The sequence below is a fragment of the Panicum hallii genome, chromosome 3 (assembly GCF_002211085.1).
Source record: "Panicum hallii strain FIL2 chromosome 3, PHallii_v3.1, whole genome shotgun sequence".
In the NCBI taxonomy this organism is placed as follows: Eukaryota; Viridiplantae; Streptophyta; class Magnoliopsida; order Poales; family Poaceae; genus Panicum; species Panicum hallii.
The window spans coordinates 18874116-18895852 of record NC_038044.1 but is presented as its reverse complement, the minus strand read 5'-3'; the positions used below and the strand labels follow the sequence as shown (position 1 = coordinate 18895852).

Here is a 21737-nt window from a genome sequence, read left to right as displayed (position 1 = left end):
CTTCTGCCGGATGGACTCCGAGTGAATCTAGACGCCCTTTGTGCAAAAGCTTGCAGCTTGCAGGCGTAGAAGGTGACGGTGCAGGTCAGGATGGCGACGCTGGGGTACACTTGTAACTTGTTTGACGCGACGGACGAACTCGCCGCATTCCGTGGACCTGTGTTGTTTGCGGCTTTGTACACGATTTTAGGGCCCGTTTGGAAAGCGTCGGATTCTAAGAATTCAAAATCCAGAATCCGGAGCAGCTTCCAAACAGCCCAGATTTTGCTGTAGATTTTAGAAGTAGAATTCCAGGATTCTCAGAATCCTGGAAGCTGCGGGCAGCTACAGGATAGCGAAAGTACCATTTTACCAATGATTGTTCCGAAAAATTACGCAAATGTGCCACCGCCGATGCCCCCATCGAACTCTCCGTCTGACACTCCAACCCCCACACATAATTTTCCCCTTCCCTCCACTTCGATCTGCCCTGTCCGCCTCCTCCCCAGTCAAGATCTCCCCTCTTGCGGCCGGCCCAGCGCCGCTCCTCCCCGCCCGCGGCGAAGGAGGCACTCCCAGCTGCCCCTCCCCACCCGCGGCAAAGGAGGCGCGGGCGGTCGCTCCTTCCCGCCGCTGGCGAACGGCCAGGCAGGCGCTCACAGCCATCCCCTTGAACGGCCACAGGAGGGTTCGTCCCCACCCAAGCACCGCTCTCTACGCCCTTCCCCGCCGAGGCGCCTTCTTACGCCCGTCCTTGCCAAGGCGCCCATCCCTGCCCCACTTTGTGGTGGTAAAAGGGATGGCTGTGAAAAAATTAATAAGGGCATAAAAGGGATGCAGGAATCAAATAACTATGAAATCAGCAGAATCTAGTATCCAAACAGCACAATCAAGATTTTATGCAGAATCCAGATTTTCAAAATATATATAGAATCCTAAATTTTTAAAATCCAGAATCCAATCCAAACGGGACCTTACGCGCGCCACTTCTCCGAAAACCCAGAAGACAAAATGGGCGGCCCAGCTTGTTTCAAAAAAAAAATAGGCGGCCCAGCAAATCTAGCCCAACTCGGTTTGTGCTCGGTTCGGGGCTAGAGAATCAGACCCAACACACATATTTTATTATTTTATTATTCGAAAAAGTTATTTTTATTTCACTAAACTTTGGGACACGCTGCGTTTTCTTCCTAGATAATAAAACCATCTGCCTAGACTCTTCGGACTCGCGATACCGGATACATGATCTCCCTAACTCATGACTAGTATCTCTCAGTGTTTTTTCTCCTTTTCTTTTATGTTTATTTTGGCTGAATCTTTAGTAAACCACAAAAAATCATAAAATGGAAAATTCAATTTTGTTGGACTCCATATGAGTAGATCTATGCAGTGAATATATAGTACGATATAATTTAGTAAAAAAATTATTATACTTTTAGATATATATTTTTCTGTAATTAATTCATAGGTACAGTTGCATGGTCCAATTATGGTGAAATTTTTGTAGTGGTCTAATCATTATATGCTTGAGCTACAGTAAAACTTTTATGCTGATTGGATCATGTATGCTTGAGCAACTGAAGAGTTCCTGATATAGTTTGGAATTTAAATGCTCAAACATACATGATCTAATAAGCTTGAAATTTTTATTACAACTCAAGTATATAATGATTCCACCATAAAAATTTCACCATAATGAACTACAAAACTGTAGCTATGAATTAATTATAGAAAAATATATATCTAAAAGTATAATAAATCTTTTTTACTACCATATGTTCATTGTATAGATCTACTCATGTCGAGTCAAAAAAATTAGAATTTTTATTTTATAATTTTTTATTTACTATAATTTTTAAAGATTCAACTAAAATAAATATAAAAGAAAAGGAGAAAACTACTCAGAGAAACCAGTCAGGGAGATATGTGTCCAGTATGGCAAGTTCGAAGAGTCTAAACGGACGGTTCTATTATCCAGGAAGGAAAGGCACGCTGGTCCTAAGTTCACGGGGTAAAAAGAAGGAGTTTTCCCTTTATTACTATGCTCAAACTGTGGCCCGCTTCCGTTAATGGGCTGAAATGTTTAACAAAAATTCTGGCGCCTCCATAATATGTGCATGCTTAGATAGAGATGATGACAGGGCTTGAGAGAGGAGGAGTTGGTACGAGCCCAAAACTCTGGCCTCCGATCAACCAGCAACACACCCGTCCCCACGGCCCACTTCCTTGTCGGCACGCGGCAGTCGGCGGCGAGACGGCGTCGCCAGCCGCCTCGGAGCGCAGCATGCCTCCCTCCCCGGCCACCACGCTTGCCTCCTGCAACGCCCTCCTCGCGTCGCTCGCGCGCTCCGGCCGCCCCGGGGAGGCGCTCCGCACGTTCCGCGATATGCTCGCGCGGGGCGTCCCGCCGGACCACTTCACCCTGCCCCCGGTGCTCCGCTCCTGCGCGCTTACCGGCGCCGCGGGATTCGCGGCCTCATCCCACGCGCTCGCCGTCAAGCTCGGCGCGCAGGGCAACCTCTTCATGGCGTCCGCGCTGGTGCTCTGCTACGCGGGCCTGTCGAACCTCGCGGACGCGCGGAGGCTGTTCGACGGAATGCGCGAGCGGGACGCCGTCCTGTGGACGTCCATGCTGTCCGCGTACGCTCAGCGAGGAGAGCCCGACGCGGCGCTGCGGTTCTTTGGTGGCATGGTGGCCGCGGGGATGGAGCTGGACGCGGTGGTCATGGTCAGCCTGCTGCTCGCGTGCGGGCAGCTCGGGTGGCGCCGTCATGGGAGGAGTGTGCACGCCTCCTGCGTACGGAGGTTCCTAGGGATGCCTCTGTCGCTTGGGAACGCGCTTGTGGACATGTATGTCAAGTGCGGGGACTTCGCGTTCGCTGAAAGGGTGTTTGCTGGGATGCCTAGGCGGGATGTTATCTCGTGGAGTGCACTGATCCTTGGTCATGGTTTGAATGGGCGTTCTGATGTTGCATTGGGTCTTTTCGATAGAATGGCAACTGAAGGAATCCAACCAAATTCGGTAACCTTTCTTGGGGCATTGTCAGCTTGTGCACATTCAGGAATGGTGGACAAAGCATACTCTATCTTCGAGGGGATGAAACGGTGGGGCATTGAGCCTGAACTGAAGCATTACTCTTGTATGGCTGACACGCTTGGTAGAGCAGGGAGTGTTATTGAGGCTGTGAAGTTGATAGAGGAAATGCCTTTTGAGCCTGACGAGGCAATGCTTGGAGGTGTACTAGCAGCCTGCCGAGTGCATGGAGAAATGGAGGCTGCTGAACGGGTTTCAAAGAGATTGATGGACATGTCTCCTGGAAAGAGTGGCTACTATATGAGCTTGGCAAACATATATTCAGATGTAGGAAGGTATAGTGATGCAGAGAGAATAAGAGGCTTCATGAAAGAAGTTAAAGTCAACAAGCTTCCTGGATATAGTTCAGTTGAATTGGATGTTGATAGATTTTGTATAAAGATCAACGGAGTTAGAAGTACTTGAAGCAGATTCTACTCTCTGGTACCCTGCCCACAAATGAATAGAGGTGCTTATCGGACACTAAGAGTGAATGAGATGTATCGGCAACACAGCATGAGCGCATGATAGTTATAGGCTTCATAATGTTGTCAGTTACTGTGTTGTGCTGTCGAAATGTAAGAAAGCCACTTCTTGAGCTGATATGGACGACTTGATAAAAATAAAACATGATGATCATAATCTGAAATCATGCAATTTTCTCAATCTCTTTGAGGAAGGAAGAAAGAGACAGTCCACTATGTGTGGCTGGGGGGTTGAAACAGCTTTTGAAACTGACACATCATGATACCCAAGTTTGTTGACACATGAGGAGAAATGTTTGGTTAAGGTTGGTCTGGTAGTCACAAGAAGTGGATGGCAATATGGTGGTGGGTTTATTTGCTAATAATTTCTTCTCCATTACCAGTGTTCCTTGTTCTATAGAACAGGTGATGGGAAAATGATACGCTAAAGTGGGCTGTACTGACGATTTTAGTCTTGATGCAGTGCTAATGGACATTGTGCTGGGTTGCCGGTGTATAAAGTTGTTGCAGTGATTCTGAAAACTGTACAGTTCCCTGAGACAATTATTGCTTGAACAGAGAAGTAACTACGACTCAGGCTCATAGTGTGTTAAGATCGCTCATAGTGTGTTCAGATCTCTACATGAACTTTTGAGCAAATGGTATGGAACTGAACCAGACTATGTGTACATAATCGGTGCATTGACATAAATTAGACCCTTTTGTTTGACCACCTAGAAATGGGTTCTTGTCTTCGATTTATTCATATTGAGTAGAAATGGGAGTGATACTTCAGTTCTAGAAATTTTGATGCTAATGCTGGTATGATAACTATATGATTTACTGAGGAACTCCTTGCATAAATGGATACATGCTCATTTTGACTCTCCCAGCCTAACAGGGGGATATGATGATATTATACTACTCTATATAATTCACCTTCAAATGCATATAATATGTAAAGGAATAAGTTATTCCATATGCAAATAGCTTGTCAATCGCTGTCCTTGGAGGCTGAGACAAATAGACTATTAGCATGACTTCGATCTTCCATCTGATTTTTTACCCTCAATAACAGACACTCATAAGTCATAACTGCAAACTCAGTCCACCTTTCCAACCATCCAACTTCCTTGTTTTTTCTGAGAAAGTTTTGGTCAACAGAAGAGTGTTTTTTCTGACTGTTCACAATTACTTAAATATTCTCAAAGGATAGGACTCTCATTTCTTCTCATGAAATTGCATAAGCAATGCAGACAAACAGAATTTAGCTTTCTAAATGCCACTATGAAATGGCTGGAAAAGCCAGGGAATATACACTGAGAACTGTCAAGTCATCGCTTTCAAGTCTATTCCAGTCTTGAATTTTGCCCTAGATAGTAATTGCTAGACTAAATCAAATAAAGTTGATAACTGAAGTTATGGTTGCAAGCTGTCTTATGGATGGCACTGGACTGTTAGCTGAGGATTCCCTTTCACAGACTGTAGAGCCATTAGATTCTGCAGGCACCGGGATCGTCGAGGAACTACAAAAAGATGATGGAAAAGATGCCTGAAGTCATGAACCCCATGGTGAGGCATTGGCACGAGAACCGCCTCTGTGCCAGAGTAGTTTGAGAGTGACATAAATCGGGGTCGAAGGTACTGTTCCTCGATCCGGAAACGTCGACCCCGTCCTGAGAACACGGGGTCATTTTCATCCTCACCTTGTAAAATCCTCTCATAAGGACGGTACCCCGTTTCTTGACCCCATTGATCCGGAAACTTTGTGACTACTTTGAGTTGTACGTTGAGTTGTCAGCACTCATCACAGCCAAGAGTTTTGGTCTCATGCACAACTCACGCTAGAGCATAAGCTTGTCAAATTCACGTTGTTGAGGGAAATGGCCCAGCGTATATAGAGATGATATTGTATCCACTAAGGGCTTGGGGAACGTTTGCCACACTCTCCCTCTTCTATATAAATATAAAGTACCCAATTTATTATGAGAAGGGGGCTTTTTGGGCTCTCATCACTTTGCTTCTGTCATTTTGGATTTTCCTCGCTTCCTCTCTTCTTCTGTTTGGTGGAGTAAAATCCCCAACACACGCACCAAGCCAAACATGTCTTTGTTTTGCTTTCCTTCTCTTCCATTCTGAACGATGGTGCTGTAATTATCCCATCTTACTGTTGTTCCAGTAACTCAGAGCACATAATTTTTTGGTTGCTTTCCTTGTGCTACATTTGTGAAGTATATTGTCCACCATTCACACAAATCTTACTATCTGATAATAAACTAGCTCAAATACAGTAGTAGACTTGACTAACACTGGTTTAATTTAAAAATATAATTTGTTTGAACATGCAGCAGACTAATGTGTCATTAAGAAAGATGTAATGTGATTGGAGCAGGTGGTTTGCTAACTTGGACCAAAGACAAGTGGGAGCTAGGGGACGCGTGAATTTGGTGACAGCAAGCTTTGTTTTGTGTTTTCTACAATACATAGTTAAGATCATGTTGCGCTATCAACAATTGTACAATAGCACCATTGAAAATTTCCAGTGATATCAAATCAATCTTTACTCCGAATATTTATGTACAGGGAATACGTCTGGTACTTCGTTTATTTTTACTCCTACAAAGAGTATTCAGACCTTGGTTATGGAAGCATGAGAGTGTGCAGTCCCTTGCTACAAATACCATTTTAGTTGAGTAGATCAGAGGTTGGAGGTTAGTTTACTCAAATAGGAACCAATGTCAAAATGAAATAATTCTGATCTTCTCAAAGATGGTCGCTGTGTACTCCTAGCGTACTATATACATCACAGCTTCTTTAAAGCCTGATATAGTGGCATGAGGTGGAGTACTGAAGTGTATTCTTCACCGTCTTTCTTTGACAAATACTGGCAAGGTTTAGTCGATTTGATTGGAGCAGCTGGCTTGCAAAACTTGGATCAAAGACAAGTGGGAGCTATGTGCTATTAGATGACGACGAGCTATGTTTTGGGTCATCCGGAAAACAAATAAGGTCATGTTGCATTACCAAATACCAAAATATCCAAAAATGGGACCATTGAATATGTCCACTGTTATTCACTCCACAGATTTATGTACGGGGAATAATTTGGTGGCAGAGGCACGATAGTGTGTAACTTGGCCAGGTCAAATCATGTTTGATATTTCGTAACTAAAATAGGCTTATCTTCTTCTTCTTCTCCTCCTCCTCCTCCTCCTCCTCAATGACTTGAAAATTAAAATTGATGCGTCGTTAGGTCTGATGTCCATTTTAATCACCAATGCAAACCTTTGGAAGAAATGAAAAGAAAATACCATGACAAATGTTGATAACGTTAGTACAGAAATGAAAAGGACTGTCAGTACTCAGGTCCACGCTCGCTCGGTCAGGAACCTTCACATTTGAAACGATGACTCCCAACATGTTTCTGGTTCTGGGTTCACATTTGAAACGATGCCTCCCCACATGTTTCTGAGTAGCGCCAAGAGGACCGACTCCTAGAGAGTCAACCATGGTTCTGAGCTTCTGATCACTCCACGCCGTGCCTGCCCGAATTATGACCTCCAGATCAGCGGCCACAAGGGCACAAGGCCACACACCACCAAGCTCTAGCTCCTGCGCCCCCTGCCTCGCCTCGCCGCTTGCCTTTAAAGCCCAGCCGCTCGCCCGCCTCCCGCGTCCCACCGTGCAACCCCAACCATCTCCACCGCTCGCGTCGTGTCCCACCTCGTACAACGCCGCGCGCGCACCTGCCCGGCCGCGTGCCCCAGTGGAGAGCGCACCACCTGTGCGGCAAGAGCGATGGCCACTGCCCCTCTCGCCGAGTCGCAGCCGCCGCAGGGGGGGGCGGCGTGCGGCCGCAAGGTGGTGGACGAGGTGTCCGGCTGGCTGCGCGTGCTGGACGACGGCAGCGTCGACCGCACGTGGACCGGCCCGCCCGAGGCCCTCCCGCTGATGCAGCCCGTGGCGCCGTACGCCGAGCCCCGCGACGGGCACACGCTCCACGACCTGCCCGGGGAGCCCAACCTGCGCGTGTACCTCCCCGAGGTGGCGGGGGGCGAGGGCGTCGGGCGCCTGCCCGTCATCGTGCACCTCCACGGCGGCGGGTTCTGCGTCTCCCACCCGTCCTGGCTCATGTACCACCACTTCTACTCGCGCCTGGCGTGCGCCGTCCCCGCCGCCGTCGTCTCCGTCGAGCTCCCGCTCGCGCCCGAGCGCCGCCTGCCCGCGCACGTCGACACGGGCGTCGCCGCGCTCCGCCGGCTCCGCTCCATCGCGCTGGCCGAGGACGGCGGCGCGCTCGACGACCCGGCGGCCAAGCTCCTCCGTGAGGCCGCCGACGTCTCCCGGGTGTTCCTCATCGGGGACAGCTCCGGCGCCAACCTCGTCCACTTCGTCGCCGCGCGCGTGGGCCAGGACGGCGCGGGCAGCTGGGCGCCCCTCCGCGTCGCCGGCGGCATCCCGATCCACCCGGGGTTCGTGCGCGCGGCGAGGAGCCGGTCGGAGCTGGAGGTGAGGTCGGACTCCGTGTTCTTCACGCTGGACATGCTGGACAAGTTCAACGCCATGGCGCTGCCGGTCGGCGCCACCAAGGAGCACCCGTTCACGTGCCCCATGGGGCCGCATGCGCCGGCCCTCGACTCCGTGCCGCTCCCGCCGATGCTGGTGGCCGTCGGCGAGAACGACCTCGTCCGCGACAGGAACCTCGAGTATTGCGACGCGCTGCGCGCCGCCGGCAAGGATGTGGAGGTGCTGCTCAGCCGCGGCATGAGCCACGCATTCTACCTCAACAAGTTCGCCGTCGACATGGACCCCGCCACAGGGGAGCGGACCCAGGAGCTGATCAACGCCATCACGAGCTTCGTCGCCCGCAACTGAACACTGAAGCGCAAGAATATGTACCTAGCATGTGTTGCTGCTGCTTCGTTGTGTTTGTGCTTGTGGATGTGCGCAATCGAGGTCAACGTCTCCCCTGTACCAGTAACATTTGGCTTGAGTTTGAGCCAGCTCATGCATTTTTATTGATGTCAAAAGTTCAAATAAGCAACCATATGTTCGACCAGAGGTCAATCTTCGACCATCCTTTTTTGAAAATTTTTAACAGCGCAATTTCCTTTTTGGCTTCAGCGTCTCTCATGTGCCCTATTTCTGATGCCGTCCAGGGGCCGTCTATTTCTAGCTCGCGCAAGCTCATGCGGAGCTATCGTAGAAGACCGCCTCGTCCTCCACCACTGCTGCAGTGCCACCCGTTCATCACCGCCGCCTTCTTCCTCGCCCCACCGCCGGCCACTGCCCACCGGTTATCCGACCCTGCCAGGTCGGCGGAGCTCTCACGCCTCCTCACCTCCGCCGCCGGCCGAACCGTCACCACCGCCGGGCCGCCGCCCCCACCGACCTCCTTCTCTAGGGCAGGTGGCCATTGAAAGCTCCAGCAACCCAAAACCCTAACCCCGCCGCCGGTGAGGTGCCAGCGGCCGCTCCACCCTCTCCTCCTCCCCTAGCTCGCCGGCGGTCGCTCCACCCTCCCCTGACTCAGGGAGGAAGATGAACAGGGCTAGGGCGCGGCTTCTGCGATGATTTGCGCACGCGACAAATAAATTCCCTACCCCAACAAACAAAATGGCATGCCTTATTTATGTACTACTAATACCAAGCTTGTCTAAACAAAAAATATGTAGCAAATTTATATAAAAGTGATGTAATAAGCATATATAATAAATTATACATACACATATATAACAACTTTATGTAACGAATATTTTATAAACAAATTTAAATAAAAAATTGCAAAAAATTGAAACAAACAAGTTTTAATACAAATAATTCTGAAACTCTAGGAAAAATTGGAAGAGAAAATTTTAGTGATAAATAGTGGAAACAAAAATTAATTGTTTGTTTCAATGAAAAATGGACAAGAAAAATTCTGATAACCAAAGATTTCGAACAAAACATTCTGTAACAAAGAATCTATACAAAAAATTTGGAAACAAAATTTCAGGGAAAAAATCAAGGAAACAAGAAATGGAACAAAGTAAATTACACAAGATATTTAAGAACATAAGTTCAAGGCAAAAGTTAGAACACAAATGTAAGGGAAATTACTTTTTTGGAAGTCTATGCAATAAAAAAGTGGATGAAAAATTATGTACATCACTTTTGCATAAAATTCAAATAAAAAAATGAAAAAACATGGCCAGCTGCACCGCTGCCATTGAGGTTGAGGGAACCGCACACTAGCGTACTGTCATGCATGGAGCCTAGCCGAAGAGGCCGCCATTGCGTGCCCAGCCCCATTCCCGCATGCTCCCCAGCTACTTACGGCATGGTTGCTTTCGATCCTTTTGGCGCTGCTACATCTAGAGAGAAGAGGAAGAAGGGGAAAATGAAGGGGAGATGAAGGATAAAATTGGAGTCGGAGAAGCGATAAATGAACATGCATAAAAAGGAATGGACAGTGTGCGGGCAGCTGTCATGGTGTCCACTCATGTGGCAGGGAGAAGATCGATTGGATGATTATCATCATCTCCGATTCTTCGAATGCCAAACTTGCCTACCAAATTTAAAAATCTGTACCATTTAACAAGTCGAGAACTAGGTTGATACTATTTTGGTGTTCAAACTATTCACTCTTAATAGCTAGTTCATACTTTCAGTTTTGCCAAGCAATAACGGTGACCAGCACCAACAAAATGGTGAACTAAACAGACACATTCAGTTCATATTCGAGTCTACACCATTATTCAGGGGTATACTCTAAACATAGCTCTTAAAAATAGAAAAATATAAGTAAATCAAAATAATGAGTGAGTATATTTCAGTTGCAAATAAATAACTATAATACACCCTCCTTTTATTTTGATTCAAAGAAAAATCAAATCCCATATGTTTTGAACAATAATTCGTGAAATAATATTCGTGCTTAACAAACAAAAGTAATGGAAAACATATTTGTATTTTACGTATTGTTTCATGCAATATGGATTCGAAGACTTTCTTGAAATTCTAATACGTCCTGTAAAATGAAATGGATGAAATCTACTTCATGTAGTTCACCCATTCCCGTGCTGGATTTTAGCGCATGTGCGATGCGCTCGCTGCCGTCTGCACTCTGCGCTTGACCGACTTAACCTGGTCCAGTAGCCAGATGACACGCTCAATTATTCCCCAATTAGCGAGTCTTCCTTTTTTTGGAAAAGCATAGCGAGTCTTCCTCTTTGCCAGGAAATAGCTTATTCCTTGACCCGGCTGACCCGAGCCGAGACTATCTAGCTACCAACTAAAGCTTCCCTCTAGTCCGAGCCCCAGTTCATACTCGAAATCAGAGGCAATTGCGTCCCCATGTGCTCCGAAGTTGCAGCAAGAGGACCAGTGATCACTCCCGGCGGCGAGTCAGAGCTCCGTGTCACCAAGAGCAGGCTCGGTCTGGTTCCCTCCCTTCACACAGGTCCACGCGGCACACGATTTTCCTAGCCTTTACTGGCCTCCGTCGTCTCGCGGCTCGGCCGCTAGCTCCGCCGTCGCGATCGGGAGATCTGCTCGGAATCGACCTGCCGATCGCCGTGAAGCTTCCGTTCGTCATCAGGTCGGGCTCGGGACACGCAAGTCGCCCGCAACCACCAGTCTCTCCGGTCTCCCGCGAGCACGCGCGCTGCCTTTAAAGCCCCTGCTCCCGGCGTCGCTCTGTGCAATGCAAACCTGTCATCTCCACCGCGACAGCGTCGCCTCGTTCTCACACAACGCCCCGGCGCACTCGGCCTGCCCCTCGGTGCACGCCGCACCACCTGCAGCAGCAGCAGCGATGGCCCCTCCCGATGTCGAGCAGCAGCAGCAGCAGGCGCGGGCGGCGGCGGGCGGCCGCAAGGTGGTGGACGAGGTGTCCGGCTGGCTGCGCGTGCTGGACGACGGCAGCGTCGACCGCACGTGGACCGGCCCGCCGGAGGCGCTCCCGCTGATGCAGCCCGTGGCGCCGTACGCCGAGCCCCGCGACGGGCACACGCTGCACGACCTCCCCGGGGAGCCCAACCTGCGCGTGTACCTCCCCGAGGTGGCGGCGGGGGGCGAGGGCGGCGCGCGCCTGCCCGTCATCCTGCAGCTCCACGGCGGCGGCTTCTGCATCTCCCACCCCTCATGGCTCATGTACCACCATTTCTACGCGCGCCTCGCGTGCGCCGTCCCCGCCGTGGTGGTCGCCGTCGAGCTCCCGCTCGCGCCAGAGCAGCGCCTGCCCGCGCACATCGACACGGGCGTCGCCGCGCTCCGCCGGCTCCGCTCGATCGCGCTGTCCGAGGACGGCGGCGGCCCGGCGGCCGCGCTCCTCCGCGGGGCCGCCGACGTGTCCCGGGTGTTCCTCATCGGGGACAGCTCCGGCGGCAACCTCGTCCACCTCGTGGCCGCCCAGGCGGGGCAGGGCGACGCTAGCCAGTGGGCGCCCCTCCGCGTGGCCGGCGGCATCCCGATCCACCCGGGGTTCGTGCGCGCGGCGCGGAGCCGGTCGGAGCTGGAGACGAAGGCGGCCTCGGTGTTCTTCACGCTGGACATGCTGGACAAGTTCCTGGCGTACGCGCTGCCGGAGGGCGCGACCAAGGACCACCCGTTCACGTGCCCCATGGGCCCGCTGGCGCCGCCGCTGGCGTCCGTGCCGCTGCCGCCGATGCTGGTGTCCGTGGCCGAGGACGACCTTATCCGCGACACCAACCTCGAGTACTGCGACGCGCTGCGCGCCGCCGGCAAGGAGGTGGAGGTGCTGGTCAACCGCGGCATGAGCCACTCCTTCTACCTCAACAAGTACGCCGTCGACATGGACCCCGCCACCGGGGAGCGGGCGCGGGAGCTCATCGACGCCATCAAGAGCTTCATCTCCCGCCACTGAAAAGTGCAAGGACAGGGGGCTATGTCCCCGCACGTGCCGGAATTGATCATCTAGTTGTGAAGTTCTTTTCATCCCGCATCTCAGGTCGACCTAGCACGTGTTAGTGTTCCGCCCAGACACACGTGGTGTTGCTTTCATTTGGCTTGACTTTGTCCCTACTATAAATAAATATTCGTATCCGTCAATCAGTCCACTTCAATGTTTGTATGCGGTTCGTCGGGGAAAAAAAGTTTGTACGCGAGGCATACGAAGATCAGGGCTGGACGAAATGCTCGTAATTCATTAGCTCGCTCGGCTCGCACGTTCCTCGGCTCGGTTTGGCACAATACAATTTACTAACGAGCCGAGTTGTACTTTATGCTTAGGTGCTGTTTGGATCCAAGGGCAAATGGGAAAACGACAAATGGTAAAATTTTTGCTCCTGTCACATCAGATGTTTGGACGCTAATTAAAAGTATTAAATATAGTTTAATTAAAAAACTAATTACATAGTTGAGGACTAAATGACGAGACGAATCTATTAAGCCTAATTAATCCATAATTAGCAAAATTACGGTAGCATTTGCCCTTTTGCACTTTGGGGTGTTTGGATCCAAAAGTGCAAAAAAATGTAAAAGAGCAAAAATTTTGCACTTTCTTTTTCTCTTTCTATTGGATCCGAACAGGCTCTTATTATGCTTATTAGAGCAAGCGAGTTCGAGCCAGCTCGCAGGCTCAACGAGCTACGCGTCGCAGCAGGTGACCAGCCCAAACATAGCCCAATAAGCCCTGCGGCCCATTTACGGACTGAACGCCCACTTGAGCGGTTCAGTCCTGGGCGTTCCGATTCCCGTCACCCCTCGTACCCTCCCTCCAGTTTGCGCTCCCGCCGCCTGGCCGCCGGGGCACCAGGCACCGATGCTGGGTACGGTCGCTGCCTCGCCGCCCCTGCAGCCTCCCTCGTGGTCGTTCTCCTCCGTCCTCCCAGTCTCCCGGCTCCCATCGCCTTCCTCAAGTCGCGCCGCCTCCCTTCCTTTCCCATGCGGGCGCACGACTGCCACGCCCTCCGCGTCGGGAACAAGCGCCGCTGCCTCTCCCGATGTGCAAGCACTTGAATCTGCGATCTACATGTACATCTATTTTTATTTCTTTTTTCCTTCTCTTGTTTTTTTTTTTGCTGTGGATAGCTGGGACTTGGACTTGCGTTGGCATTTTTCTTAGATTTGGAGATTAGACAACTATTGGGATTTTGATTCTGGCAAAATCATTGTTGTTTAGTTTGATTATTGCTGTATAATCTATACTGGTTCCAATATGCAAACGAATGGATTTGCTTCTTGCTAAGATTGTTGCTGATGCCCTGATTTCTTGCGTGAGAATGCTGCAGTGAAAAGAACAGATGTGTAGCTAAACAAGCTAAACGAGCTGGCTCGAGCATGACGGCGGCGTGGAGCACCATGTCGCCGCTCGATGTCAAGTCTAAATCGGTTGGATATGTGCGGCAAGAAATACGGAAGAAGAAGGAAAGGGATTCACTCAGTTCGGGAGGAAGAAGAAGATAGAGGTGTGACAGACTTAAAACTCACCCTATTGAATACAGGTGAACATACCCAAGATACTTCATTCAACCAAACACGGTCGCGTACGTATGGACCAGACTCCCCCAATTCAGGCAACCAAACACGAACACATTGCAATATGAAGCCAGGCTTGAACTAGCCAGGCTTAAAATTCTAGCCAGGCTAGACTTAGTCGAACAACCAAATACACCCTCAACTGCAATCGATAGGACTATAGCAACAAGATTTCGGCACCGCGTGTGAGTGGCACGCCGGAACAGACGAGCGCATGGGGGCGCGATCCATGCATGCTCTCACTCGGCGCATGGGCCGCACGGCCGCCACGCATGGTGCTAGGACCCTTCTGGGCTCTGGCCCGCTCCGGAGGAGCAAGAACCTCGCGAGCCCAGCCACGGCCGAAAGCAAGCTGTCGAGCTGACCGACTTTGTGGTCGTGGCCGCCGGGCCTCAGTTTGCATAGAGTCCACATAGACCTCGGGCCTCGCCAAGCGTGGCGCGACAACGAAGCCCTCTTCCTGGCTGGAGCCGGACCGAACCGTTGCACCGTGTGGAAACGCCGCCAGACGAGCAAATTACTTTTTGTACAAATTACTCGCAGAAAATGTCTTCAGAGTCTTGCTAGGCTCGCAGAGCTCAGGTCCAGCTTCCAAGAATTAATGGAAAGCGTTGAAGAAAGACTCATCTGCTGAGCATCGAGTGTGGTTGCTAGGCCTGTCTGCTCGTCGTCATGCTTCTGCATCAGTCATTGCTGTCGTGCTGCGATGATTAGCATCTTCTTTTTAATCTTTTGTGTTCCGTCGTCCTGACAGCGTCAGTAATGTCGGCACTCGTGGAACTCCAAGCGCTGCCCTTCTAATCAGTGTGTTCCTGCTGCTTAGATTGGACGCGAGCAACTAAAGTTACCGTTCTTTCCTTTTCGCGGAATCAGGTTGAGTCCAAGGCGACAGAACGGCAGATCTTTCCAAAGCAACGCTTATTCCGCCGGTTTGTTGTATCGGCATCAGGCTGAAGAGCGATGAAGAAGAGTTATCTTCCATCTTGTACGAAATCGACAAAAGGTCCTATTGGTGCCTCAAAACTGTCGTTTCAATGATTAGTTCACAGCCTTGATGCGACCTGCAGAACCAGCGGTCATTGAAGCTGCCTGCACGGAACTTATCCAACGTGCTCGTCCTTCCCGGTGGTTTGATCGCTGCCTGTCAGCTCACTTGTGTTGTTAGTTCAGAACAGTGGTTGTGCTTGCACCTTGTGCCTGCCCCTTCCAAGCCTTTTCCGCGTCTGGTCTGTTTACGGCGATCTGGTATCCCCAGCCTGCGCTTCAGCTTCGGAAAGAATGGCACGAGAAGGTTGCATTGCTACCGCTGGCCGGAGGGGATCTCTGTCCGGTCTCGGCTTGAGGTTCCTGTGGACCCCCAAGAGCTGCCGATCCATCGCATCTTGCACTTGGTAGTGTTCAGTAGGCGTGCGTAGAGATGGTACCACAGGCGACACGCGTGCGTTGTTGTGCTGTACTGCGTCTGGATCACACAGGCTTAGCTGGTGGAGGGAGCGCTGAAGGCCTGAAGCTGAACATACAACACCGGGCCGGAGGTCCTGCACCACCAGCCTGCCAGCCTTCCCGGCGAGTCCGTGACACGGCGCCCCACTCCGCGCAGATGCAAACGGCAGCTAGCGGCCGCGGGTCCCCATCCGGCCGGCGTGTCCGGGTACAGTCGGCTCAGTTTTTTCCCGGCACGGTTGATGGCGCCGTCGCGTTTCGGTGCGGCGCCGCCGGCCGGATTTACCCTCTTCTTCTGGCATTCACTGCCCCGACAGGCGGGGAGGGGGAGGTGCTTCCGGGTGGTGGGGCCCTGTGCCATGGCTATAACCTGTAAACACCTAAACGAGCATTTACTACCGCACTTCTACTTAATATATAGCAGGCTGGTGTGTCCATGAACATGTGGTTCCATACTTCCTACATGGCCCATTGTTGTCACATGGCCTGCTCTGCTTGAGCACCGCACACCTCACTTAGCGAGCGTGGCAAGGAGCGAGCTCCCTGCCTGCAGCACGGCCATGGCGTCCACGGCGGTGGGTGGGAACGGAGGAGATAGAGATGGGGAGCACAAGAAGAGGAAGAAGGGAGGCTTTAAGACCATGCCGTTCATACTCGGTGAGTAGGCCAGCATGTAACATCTGCCGCCTGAGGATTCTGAGCAACGATCGTGCAGTTCTTGGCGCGTCGTCGATGGTCTAATGGCTTCTCGCCGTCGTCGCAGGGAACGACGTCTGCGATCGGTTCGCCACAGCCGGCTTCGGCGCCAACCTGATCACGTACCTCACGCAGCAGCTGCACCTGCCGCTCGTGGACGCCTCCAACCTGCTCACCAACTTCGGCGGCACCTCCAGCCTCACGCCCATCCTCGGCGCGCTCGCCGCCGACTCCTTCGCCGGCCGCTTCTGGACCATCATCGCCGGCTCCGTCTTCTACCAGCTCGGCATGCTCGGCCTCGTCGTGTCCGCGCTCCTCCCTTCGCTGCGCCCGCCGCCGTGCCCCGCGCCCCCGGGCGGCCCCGCGTGCCGGCGCGCCTCCGGGTGGCAGCTCGGTGTGCTGTACCTCTCCCTGCTGTGCACATCCCTCGGCTCCGGCGGGCTCCGGCCCTGCGTCGTGGCCTTCGGCACCGACCAGTTCGACCAGGAGCCGCCGGAGGAGCATCAGAAGCAGCAGGAGAAGCAGGGCACCAGCGGCGCCGAGGCAGTGGCGGAGCGGAAGCGGCGCTACTTCAACCTCTACTTCTTCACCATGGGGGTCGCCGCGCTACTGGCGGTCACGGTGGTGGTGTACATCCAGGACAACGTGGGGTGGGGGTGGGGGTTCGGGATCCCGGCCGTCGCCATGCTCGTCTCCATCGTGGTGTTCGTGGTCGGGTACCCGCTGTACGTCCGGCTCAAGCCCGGGGGCAGCCCGTTCACGCGGCTCGCGCAGGTCGCCGCCGCTGCGTTCAGGAAGCGGAACGTCGCCGCGCCGGAGGACGCCGGCATGCTGTACCAGGACAAGGAGCTCGACGCGCTCATCTCCACCAACGGCAGGCTGCTGCACACCGACCAGCTCGCGTGAGTCCGTTTCTTTGATGGATTTGTCGTGCTCCGTATGTTTCGACGTGTTCCCTGCATCTCTTCGGCATAGCGTCCACCTGCGTGCCTGCACGGTACTAGACGTGTTGGAAACTCTTTTGGTGGTTGCATTATCACTGTACAAAAAAGAGAGTACACCAGCAAATTCAAAGATTTTTTTTTCATTTTTGAGTACTCTAACTTCGCTATGATCACCGCTCAGTACCAGTTTTCTTTCTGGAAGCTGTCACGCAGTCATCAATAACTGTTCCTACGTGTGAATTCAGGTTCTTGGACAGGGCAGCGATAGTGACGCCGGGCGACATCTCCACCTCCGGGCAGCCGGACCTATGGCGCCTGTCGACGGTGCACCGCGTGGAGGAGCTCAAGTCCATCGTCCGCATGCTGCCCATCTGGTCGGCCGGCATCCTGCTCGCCACCGCCGGCTCGCACAACGGCTCCTTCACCATCATGCAGGCGCGCACCATGGACCGCCGCGTCACCCGGCGCTTTGAGATCCCGCCGGCGACCATGTCCATCTTCGGGACCGCGGCCATGCTCGTCAGCCTGGCGCTCTACGACCGCGCGTTCGTGCCCCTGGCGCGCCGCGTCACGGGCCTGCCGTCCGGGATCACCTACTTCCAGCGCATGGGCGTCGGGCTGGCTATCTCCATCCTCGGCGTTGCCTCGGCCGCGCTCGTGGAGACCAAGCGTCGCGACGCCGCGGTCCGGCACGGGCTCCTGGACGACCCGGCCGCCGCCGTCCCGCTCAGCGTGTTCTGGCTGGTGCCGCAGTTCGCCATCCACGGCGTCGCCGGCGCCTTCTCGTCGGTGGGGCACATGGAGTTCCTGTACGACCAGGCGCCCGAGAGCATGCGCAGCACCGCCGCGGCGCTCTTCTGGCTGGCCAGCTCCATCGGGCACTACCTGGGCACGGTGCTCGTCACGGCGGTGCAGCGCGCCACGCGGGGCCGCGGGGAGTGGCTCCAGGACAACATCAACCGGGGCAGGATCGACAGCTACTACTGGCTCGTCACCTGCCTCATGGTGCTCAACCTCGGCTACTACATCGTCTGCTTCCATTTCTACACCATGAAGCCGCTGGAGGTGGCGGATGAACACGGCGACCATGACAAGGAGTGTGAGCTCTCCTCTATCAATAAAAATGGCGCCGGTGCCGGAGGTTTGGTGTGACGTTGATTTGCGGTCAACTAATTGGGGTGGATATATAGTTGTTAATTATGATTAGACAGCTGCTTGGTCAAAGGATTATACAAGTTGTAAAGGAAATGGTGCTGAGATCCAAGTGTGGTAATCTCAGGTGTTGATCATCAGCGAAAAACAGCCATGTTAATCAAGTAATTATTGTGGCCATCACGCATGACATCAGGCCATGTGTAACGAGACATCTATCCAAACATCAGCAGCAACAGAAAAAGGCTTCTTCTAGAGATCTACTAATATCATTCGATTTTTTAAAAAAAGAGGTTTAAAAAATTAAATTAGGAAAAAGGGGTGCCGGTTCGGAAATATTTGAAAAATGGGTGCCTTCCGCCCGATCAACGGGCGAGAGGCGTGGGGCTGGAGACCTCCCGCCCATCCAACGGGCGGGCGATCAAAAATATTTCCCAGGCCTCTCCCGAGGGTCTCTTCGCGAATAAGAAACTTTTCTTATTCGCGAAGAGGCCCCTGAGGCGGCATCCCGCCCGTCCAACGGGCGGGAGGTCCCCCGAGGGGCATCCTGCCCTCCCAACGGGCAGGACGTCCCCCCCCCCCCCCCACTATTTAAGCCCACACCCACCCCCAAATTCTCATATTATTCAGCAAAAATCCAGAAAAAAAGAAAGGGAGGAGAGTAAGAGAGGAGAGGAAGCGGCGAAGCCCTGTTCACACGTCGGTTTGGAGGTATATTCTCGTTCTAGTCGTATAATTATCAATTGTTTTTAGGAATATTTGTTAGGGTAGTTATATTTTGAATAATTTTTCAGTATTTTTAATAGCTTTTAGAAATATTTGTTACGGTAGTTCTATTTTAAATAGTTTTTAGATATATTTCTTAGAGTAGTTATATTTTGAATAGTTTTTAGTAATTTCAATAGTTTTTAGATATATTTCTTAGGGTGGTTATATTTTGAATAGTTTTCAGTATTTTCAATAGATTTTAGAAATATTTGTTAGGGTAGTTCTATTTTAAATAGTTTTTAGTATTTTTAATAGTTTTTAGATATATTTCTTAGGGTAGTTATATTTTGAATAGTTTTCAGTATTTTCAATAGATTTTAGAAATATTTATTAGGGTAGTTCTATTTTAAATAGTTTTTAGTATTTTTAATAGTTTTTAGATATATTTCTTAGGGTAGTTATATTTTGAATAGTTTTTAGTATTTTCAATTGTTCATAATTATATGTCTTAGGGTAGTTATATTTTTCTTGCAGATATGGCGCAGACACCGGAGCTCCTTGACACGAACACCGATGAACGGCACAGGTCATACCTGACAGCGGTGGAGGGGCAGCAGCTTCACGAGTTGCGCCCTCGTGTAGCAAAGGTGTTGTTGCACTTGGACGACCGCTGGCTTGACAGGTGATACTTTGTATTTTTTTACGGAATGAATGTATAGCTTGTACGACAGTTGTAACCACAATGCAAAATATACAGGTTACGTGCGGCTGGTTTGCTGCCACTCGCACGTATGCTTCAGGCCGGCGACGGCCAAGACGGTGGCGCCAAGAAGCGGATGCAGCTGGACCGCTCTCTACTTGCGGCGTTGGCGGACAGGTGGCGTCTGGAGACGCACATGTTCCACTTGCCGTGCGGGGAGATGGCCCCCATGTTGCAGGACGTGTCGTACCTGCTCGGACTTCCCATTGCAGGTTAAGCTGTTGGCCTGATTGCCGTGCCATCTACCTAGAGGGCGGAGCTTCAGGAGCGGTTTGCTCCAGTGAACCCGCCACATTTTGTGGACGTACCTGACGCGCCCGACCCCGCCAAGGGTTGGGTAATACAATATAGGGTACGTACAATTATTTTTAATTAATTTAATTGAATCATACGTGACTACCTCTAAGCATTGAAGAAATATATTTCAGGCTCAGGATCTCCATCCTCTGGCTGGGCAGTAAGAGGTGTCGCGCTGCCTGGAGGCATATCTGTTGTGGTTGTTCGGCTGGACTCTTTTCTGCAACTCTAGCGGCAATTATGTGGATAAGGTTCTCATCCAGTAGGCGCGCGCGATTGCTGATGCAGAGCCGGGCCAGGTATCTGGGTGGAGCTGGGGATCGGCAGTGCTTGCTGCCACGTACCGAGGCCTTTACCAGGCCTGTTTCAAGACGGAGAGGACCGCCGTCATCACAGGCTTTCCACTTCTGCTGCAGCTATGGTCGTACGAGCGATTCGCCATAGCACGCCCCCTAATCAGCGAGGAGCCTTATCCGCCCGAGATTTATGGGATGTGGCATGAGGATAGCCCCACGATGGGTTCGCTTTGGACCGATCGACGGGTAAGTTCTTTAATTTACTATTGTACGTTTCTGTATATGCAAAGTACAGACACAGTTGAGTAATTTTGCAGATGAGCTGGGCACATCGGCAGGTCCGAAAAGCATACCCGCAGTTCGTGTCCGAATTTGATCGGATGCGGCCACAGGATGTCATCTGGACCCCATACACCGCTGCGGCTGTCCAGACACGTGCGCCGCACGGGTTGTCCTCCCTCTGCACGCGTGACGAGGCGTACTGGCTCACAAAGGCGAACCTAGTGTTCGATATTGTCGTGGAGCCGTACTGCGTCGAGCAAGTGATGAGGCAGTTCGGGCGACAACAGCACTTTCCTCTCCTACCTTGAGCGTTCCAGGCCATGCCGTGCAACGTACATGAGTAAGTTTGTGATAACTCATTTTGTATTAATTATATAATAGTTATTATAAAATAATGTTGTCTTTCAAATGTTTGCAACAGATATTCGCGCAGGGGATATCATGCCAACGAGGTCAACTGGGTTGTCAAGCTGCAGGAGTAAGTAGGAGGGTGGCTAGACGCACCTGACGATGTGTGGGACGAGCCGCAGCCACACAAGGAGGCGTCTTACGACGCATACCTCTACTAGTACCTCACTCGCACGCGTCCGTACGTCACTCTTTCACGTATTGATGACGCGGAGCATCAGCACCAACCGACCATCTCGGACACGTATCCCTCGTACCGTGATCAGGCGTAGCATGGCGCGGTATGTCTTTCGCAACTTGAATTATTAAATTTTTTTATAAAAGATCGATAACAATATTACTCTGCTTCCCATTACGTATGCAGATCGATCTGATCAACTGCGCGGAGGTCGAAGCTACATCTCAGATCACGATGCTTGAACGTGGAGTACGTGTACCGGACGCACAGTACAAAGACAGCTTTCGTGAGATTCAAGACAACTTGACGCGAGCGTTACGTGCACTGACTTGTCGCGGCAGAGACGACATGGGGGCCTCCAATTCATCTCATGCGTCCGCCCACGTGTACACAACTGGCCCGTTGTCCTCTGCTGCACCGCACGCAGCGTCCAGCGGTACTGCCGCCAGTTCTAGCTGTAAGTCGTTTATAATTGCCATTTCGATCAACTTTGATTTACACGACTAATTTCATTTGTTTTTATAGTCATGCACTCGATGGCAATGGGACCTCCTCCTGGAAGAATGGAACCTCAAACGTTT

At 51.6% G+C, this 21737-nt stretch overlaps 4 protein-coding genes across 4 annotated transcripts; all 4 read left to right on the top strand.

The window, feature by feature from the left end:
- Positions 1 to 2145: 2145 nt before the first annotated feature.
- Positions 2146 to 3701, top strand: LOC112886580 (pentatricopeptide repeat-containing protein At4g14170-like). Its single transcript, XM_025952528.1, has one exon. The coding sequence runs from the start codon at positions 2261 to 2263 to the stop codon at positions 3473 to 3475; it is 1215 nt and encodes a 404-aa protein (XP_025808313.1). The 5' UTR covers positions 2146 to 2260; the 3' UTR covers positions 3476 to 3701.
- A 3343-nt stretch (positions 3702 to 7044) lies between these two features.
- On the top strand, positions 7045 to 8585 carry LOC112886488 (probable carboxylesterase 15). Its single transcript, XM_025952398.1, has one exon. It carries the CDS (start codon positions 7312 to 7314, stop codon positions 8386 to 8388), a length of 1077 nt encoding a protein of 358 aa, XP_025808183.1. The 5' UTR covers positions 7045 to 7311; the 3' UTR covers positions 8389 to 8585.
- A 2592-nt stretch (positions 8586 to 11177) lies between these two features.
- LOC112884098 (probable carboxylesterase 15) lies at positions 11178 to 12572 on the top strand. The gene has a single exon (XM_025949425.1). It carries the CDS (start codon positions 11198 to 11200, stop codon positions 12377 to 12379), a length of 1182 nt encoding a protein of 393 aa, XP_025805210.1. The 5' UTR covers positions 11178 to 11197; the 3' UTR covers positions 12380 to 12572.
- A 3228-nt stretch (positions 12573 to 15800) lies between these two features.
- LOC112884064 (protein NRT1/ PTR FAMILY 3.1-like) lies at positions 15801 to 18437 on the top strand. Its single transcript, XM_025949379.1, has 3 exons — positions 15801 to 16092; positions 16199 to 17033; positions 17321 to 18437. The coding sequence occupies exons 1-3, from the start codon at positions 15996 to 15998 to the stop codon at positions 18225 to 18227; spliced, it is 1839 nt and encodes a 612-aa protein (XP_025805164.1). The 5' UTR covers positions 15801 to 15995; the 3' UTR covers positions 18228 to 18437.
- Positions 18438 to 21737: the final 3300 nt, after the last annotated feature.

Excerpts from the sequence above, each read along its gene's own strand:
- LOC112886580 (XM_025952528.1), top strand. The coding sequence starts at position 2,261 with ATGCCTCCCTCCCCGGCCACCACGCTTGCCTCCTGCAACGCCCTCCTC.
- LOC112886488 (XM_025952398.1), top strand. The coding sequence starts at position 7,312 with ATGGCCACTGCCCCTCTCGCCGAGTCGCAGCCGCCGCAGGGGGGGGCG.
- LOC112884098 (XM_025949425.1), top strand. The coding sequence starts at position 11,198 with ATGCAAACCTGTCATCTCCACCGCGACAGCGTCGCCTCGTTCTCACAC.
- LOC112884064 (XM_025949379.1), top strand. The coding sequence starts at position 15,996 with ATGGCGTCCACGGCGGTGGGTGGGAACGGAGGAGATAGAGATGGGGAG. Across the intron at positions 16,093-16,198 it reads GACCATGCCGTTCATACTCG|GGAACGACGTCTGCGATCGG; the intron begins GTGAGTAGGCCA and ends CCGTCGTCGCAG. Across the intron at positions 17,034-17,320 it reads CTGCACACCGACCAGCTCGC|GTTCTTGGACAGGGCAGCGA; the intron begins GTGAGTCCGTTT and ends GTGTGAATTCAG.